Source organism: Engraulis encrasicolus, chromosome 5, assembly GCF_034702125.1.
Source record: "Engraulis encrasicolus isolate BLACKSEA-1 chromosome 5, IST_EnEncr_1.0, whole genome shotgun sequence".
Lineage (NCBI taxonomy): Eukaryota > Metazoa > Chordata > Actinopteri > Clupeiformes > Engraulidae > Engraulis > Engraulis encrasicolus.
Window position 1 is genome coordinate 180001 of NC_085861.1, and position 5000 is coordinate 185000.

At 56.2% G+C, this 5000-nt stretch overlaps 1 protein-coding gene across 1 annotated transcript in view; it reads left to right on the forward strand.

Moving 5' to 3' along the window:
• Positions 1-5000, forward strand: part of cicb (capicua transcriptional repressor b) — an 83228-nt gene that overhangs the window by 67968 nt on the left and 10260 nt on the right. The window contains 4 exon segments of the mRNA XM_063198386.1: positions 2135-2541; positions 2543-2624; positions 3346-3698; positions 4456-4646. Of these exon segments, the coding sequence (XP_063054456.1) occupies positions 2135-2541; positions 2543-2624; positions 3346-3698; positions 4456-4646 (1033 nt within the window).

Sequence of the window (5000 nt, forward strand, 5' to 3'; positions counted from 1 at the left end):
CTCTCCTCTCCTCTCCTCTCCTCTCCTCTCCTCCTCTCCCCTTTCCTCTCCTCTCCTCTCCTCTAGTCTCCTCTCCTCTCTCTTCTCTTCTCTTCTCCTCTCCTCTCCTCTCCTCTCCTCTCCTCTCCTCTTCTCTTCTCTTCTCTTCTCTTCTCTTCTCTCCTGTCCTGTCCTGTCCTCTCCTCTCCTCTCCTCTCCTCTCCTCTTCTCTTCTTTCCTCTTCTCTCATCTCCTCTCCTCTCCTTTCCTTTTCTCTCCTCTCCTCCTCTCCTCTCCCCTCCCCTCCCCTCCTCTCCTCACCTCTCCTCTCCTCTCCTCTTCACTCCTCTCCTTTTCTTCTCCTCTCCTCTCCTCTCCTCTCCTCTCCTCTCCTCTCCTCTCCTCTCCTCTCCTCTCCTCTCCTCTCCTCTCCTCTTCTCTTCTCTCCTCTCCTCTCCTCTCCTCTCTCCTGTCATCTCCTCTCCTCTCTCCCATCATCTCCTCTCCTCTCTCCTCCCCCCCCCCTCTCCTCTACCCTCTCCTCTTCCCTCTCTCTCCTCCTCTCCTCTCTCCACCTCTCCTTCCCCCTCTATCCTCTCTATTCTCACCACTCTCCTCTCCTCTCCTCTCTCCCCTTCTCCTCTCCACTCTCCTCTCCTCTCCTCTCCTCTCTCCTCCTCTCCTCTCCTCTCCTCTCCACTCTCCTCTCCTCTCCTCTCTCCTCCCCTCTCCTCTCTCTTCTCCTATCCTCTCCCCCTCCTCTCCTCTCCACTCTCTCCTCTCCTCTCCCCTGTCCCCCTCTCCTCTCCTCTCCTCTCCTCTCCTCTCCTCTCCTCTCTTCTCCCCTCCTCTCCTCTCCTCTCCTCTCCTCTCCTCTCCTCTCATCTTCTCCTCTCCTCTCCTCTCATCTTCTCCTCTCCTCTCCTCTCCTCTCCTCCCCTCTCCTCTCCTCTCCTCTCTCCTCTCCTCTCCTCTCCTCTCCTCTCCTCCCCTCTCCTCTCCTCCCCTCTCCTCTCCTCTCTCCTCTCCTCTCCACTCTCCTCTCCTCTCCTCTCTCCTCCTCTCCTCTCCACTCTCCTCCTCTTCTCTCCACTCTCCTCTCCTCTCTCCTCTCTCCTCCTCTCCTCTCCGCTTCTCCTCTCCACTCTCCACTCTCCACTCTCCTCTCTCCTCCACTCTCCTCCTCTCCTCTCCACTCTCCTCTCCTCTCCTCTCTCCTCTCCTCTCCCCTCCACTCCCCTCCTGTCCTCTCCACTCTCCTCCTATCCCCCCTATCTATCCTCCTCTCCTCTCCTCTCCTCTCCCCTCCTCTCCTCTCCTCTCCTCTCCTCTCCTCTCCTCCCCTCTCCTCTCCTCTCCTCTCCTCTTCTCCTCTCCTCTCCTCTCCTCTCCTCTCCTCCCCTCTCCTCTCCTCTCCTCTCCTCTCTCCTTCTCCTCTCTCCTCTCCTCCCCTCCTCTCCTCTCCTCCCCTCTCCTCTCCTCTCCTCTCTCCTCTCTCCTCTCCTCTCCTCTCCTCCCCTCTCCTCTCCTCCCCTCTCCTCTCCTCTCCCGCTCCCCTCCTCTCCTCTCCTCTCATCTCCTCTCCTCTCCTCTCTCCTCTCCTCCCCTCTCCTCTCCTCCCCTCTCCTCTCCTCTCCTCTCCTCTCTCCTCTCCTCTCCTCCCCCCTCATCTCCTCTCCTCCTCTCACCTCTCCTCCCCCTCATCTCCTCTCCTCTCCTCTCCACTCTACCCCCTCTCCTCTCCTCCTCTCTCCTCTCCTCTTCTCTTCTCCTCTCCTCTCCTCTCCACTCCTCTCCTCTCCTCTCCTCTCCTCTCCACTCTCCTCTCCTCTTTCCTCTCCTCTCCCCCATCTCCTCTCCTCTCCACTCTCCTCTCCTCTTCTCCCCTCTTCCCTCCTCTCCTCTCCTCTTCTCCTCCCCTCTCCTCTCCTCTCCTACACTCTGCTCTTCCTCCCCTCTCATCTCCTCTCTTCTTCTCTCCTCTCCTCTCCTCTCCTCTCCACTCTCCTCTCCTCTCCTCTCCTCTCCTCTCCTCTTCTCTCCTCCCCTCTCCTCTGTCCTCTCCTCTCCTCTCCTCTCCTCTCTCCTCTCCTCTCCTCTCCTCTCCTCTCCTCTCCTCTTCTCTCCTCTTCCTCTCCTCTATCCCCCTCTCCAGGTCAGCCCTCCATGTTAGCCCCGCCCTCCTCTGGTGTGGCTCCTCCCCAGTCTGCTTCAGGCCCCGCCCCTCCCGGGGTCACAGGTCAGGTCGTCACGGCGACGGCCCTCTACCCGCCCAACAGCGTTGCCGTGCCGACAGGAGTGGTCTCCGTGGCGCCCAGCGTGGCCCCCAGTGTTGTCTACAGCGTCTCCGGCCCCCCCACCCCCACCCAGCCCAAACACACACACACACACACACACACAAACACACCTCCGCAGCCCGACAGACACACTCACTCACAGTCACACACACTCTCACACTCACACACCGCCCTGGAGCGCCCCCCAGACAGACAGCCTGAGCAGCTGGATGGACAGACAGATGGACAGACAGATGGACAGACCGGTAGACAGGCAGGCAGAGAGACAGACCCACGCTGCCTCCACAGCACCCCCCTCTGGTGCCACCGTGCCAACGCGCCCCACCAGCCCCCCACACACACACACAGGTAAAGGAGAGATGTGTTTGTGTGTGTGTGTTTGTGTCTGTGTGTCTGTGTGTTCACCTCCTTTGTGTACAACATGATCTCCAAATGCTCCAAATGCTCCTGGAGACAGAATTGTTTTCCGTGATGGACACACATACGTGCTCTCTCGTCTCTGTACTCCCACAGTTCTATGTTTCCACAGTGTTGTGTTTTCTCAGGATTTTTCTCAAAAAAACATTTATTACTGATAGGTTCGGGTTAGGGATTGTTTTGGCAAAATCCGTGCTCCTGGACACGGATTTCGTGTCCTTAACATCCGTGTCCAGGAGCACGGAATTTTTGGAGATCAGGCTGTTGTGTACTAGAGTTTAATGAGTTGTTGTGTCACCTTTTAAGACTGGCTAGACACACGCACGCACGCACGCACACACACACACACTAGTATTCTTGAAGGTATGTATGTGCTTATATGTAAGTGTACTATAACAAAGATATATAGTATCTTTTTTAAGTCGGGCTCAATCTCTGCAACTTTAAAAATGTTCTGATTGCTATAAGGGTTCTATAAAGGGTTCTGTTCTGATTCTATAAAGGGTTCTATGAATGGTTATGTTCTGATTGCTATAAGGGTTCTATAAAGGGTTCTTTTTCTGATTCTATAAAGGGTTCTATAAAGGGTTCTATTCTGATTCTATAAAGGCTTGTGTTCTGATTGCTGTTGTGATGTGTCCTTTTCCATCAGGCAGTGCACCGGGCACCCCCAAGCTGCCGCCCCTCCCGGCGAGGACCCCTCAGAAGGTGAAAGCCACGGTGGCATCGATACCTGTAGGCAGCTACGAGGCCGGCGGACGAGGAAAAGAGAGAGAGAGGGAGAAGGAGAGAGAGAGGGAGCGAGAGAGAGAGAGGGAGCGAGAGAGAGAGAGGGAGCGAGAGAGCGCGTCGCGTTTCTCGTTTGAGGTGGAGCCCCCGGTGGAGTCGGGCACATCCCTGGGCAGCCCTGCAGCGGAGGAGGGGTCCTTAGAGGGGGCCTCACACACACACGCCGCAGGAGACGACACACACACCTCAGAGCAGAGGGACACGCAGGCCAAAGAGGTACACACACACACGCACACACACAGACACAGACACACACACACACACACGCACACACACACACACACATGCACACGCACGCACACACGCACACACACACACAGACACACACACACACACACACACACACACAATCACGCGCACACACACGCACACACACACACACACACACACGCACACACACAGACACAGACACACACACACACACACAATCTTGTTACACACAAACTCACACACTCACGCAAATCCTCTCTCCTCTCCTCATCTTCTCTCCTCTCCTCCTCTCCTCTCCTCTCCTCTCCTCATCTCCTCTCCTCTCCTCTCCTCCTCTCCTCTCCTCCCCTTTCCTCTTCTCTTCTCTTTTCTCCTCTCCTCTGCTGTGTCCTCTCCTCTCCTCTCCTCTCCTTTCCTCTCCTCTCCGCTCCTCTACTCTCCTCTCCTCTCTTCTCCTCTCCTCTCCTCTCTTCATCCTTCTCTACTCTCCTTTCTTCTCCTCTCCTCCCCTCCCCTCTCTCCTCTCCTCTCCTCTTCTCTTCTCTCCTCCCCTCCCCTTCCCTCCCCTCTCTCCTCTCCTCTCCTCTCCTCTCCTCTCTCTTCCTTTCCTCTCCTCTCCACTCCTCTCCACTCCTCTCCTCTCTCCCTCCTCCTCCTCTCTCTCCTCCTCTCCCCTCCTCTCCTCTCCTCTCCTCACTCTCCTCTCCTCTCCTCTCCTCTCCTCTCCTCTCTTCATCCTCCTCTCCTCTCCTCCATCCTGCAGACTGTCTGGAAGGACTCTGTTCCCTCGTCTCCGCTGCCCCCCCCCTCCCCCGGACCGGACCCCCCCGCCCTGCCCCCACCTTCCCAGGGTGACAAGGACAACCCCCCCGGGAGCCATGGAAACAACCCCCCCACCAAGAAGGTCAAGGCTCGCCCACCCCCCCTCAAACGCACCTTCGACTCTGTGGACAAGTGAGTTTCGTCACACACACGCACACACACACACACACACACACACACACACACACACACACACACACACACACACACACATACACACAAACACACACACACACACACACATACACACACACACACACACACACACACACACACACACACACACACACACACACACACACACACACACATACACACGTGCGCTTGACCACCACTAGAGGTCTTGGTAACTACTGGCCCTTGTCTAGGTTGTCAACTCCAGCTCAAGTGTTTGAATCTCTCATCAGTGATCAAATAAACACTACTTAGCTTAAAGGAGAAGTCCGGCTGTTTTGGGTTCATATCACATTAAAGGAGAAGTCCGGC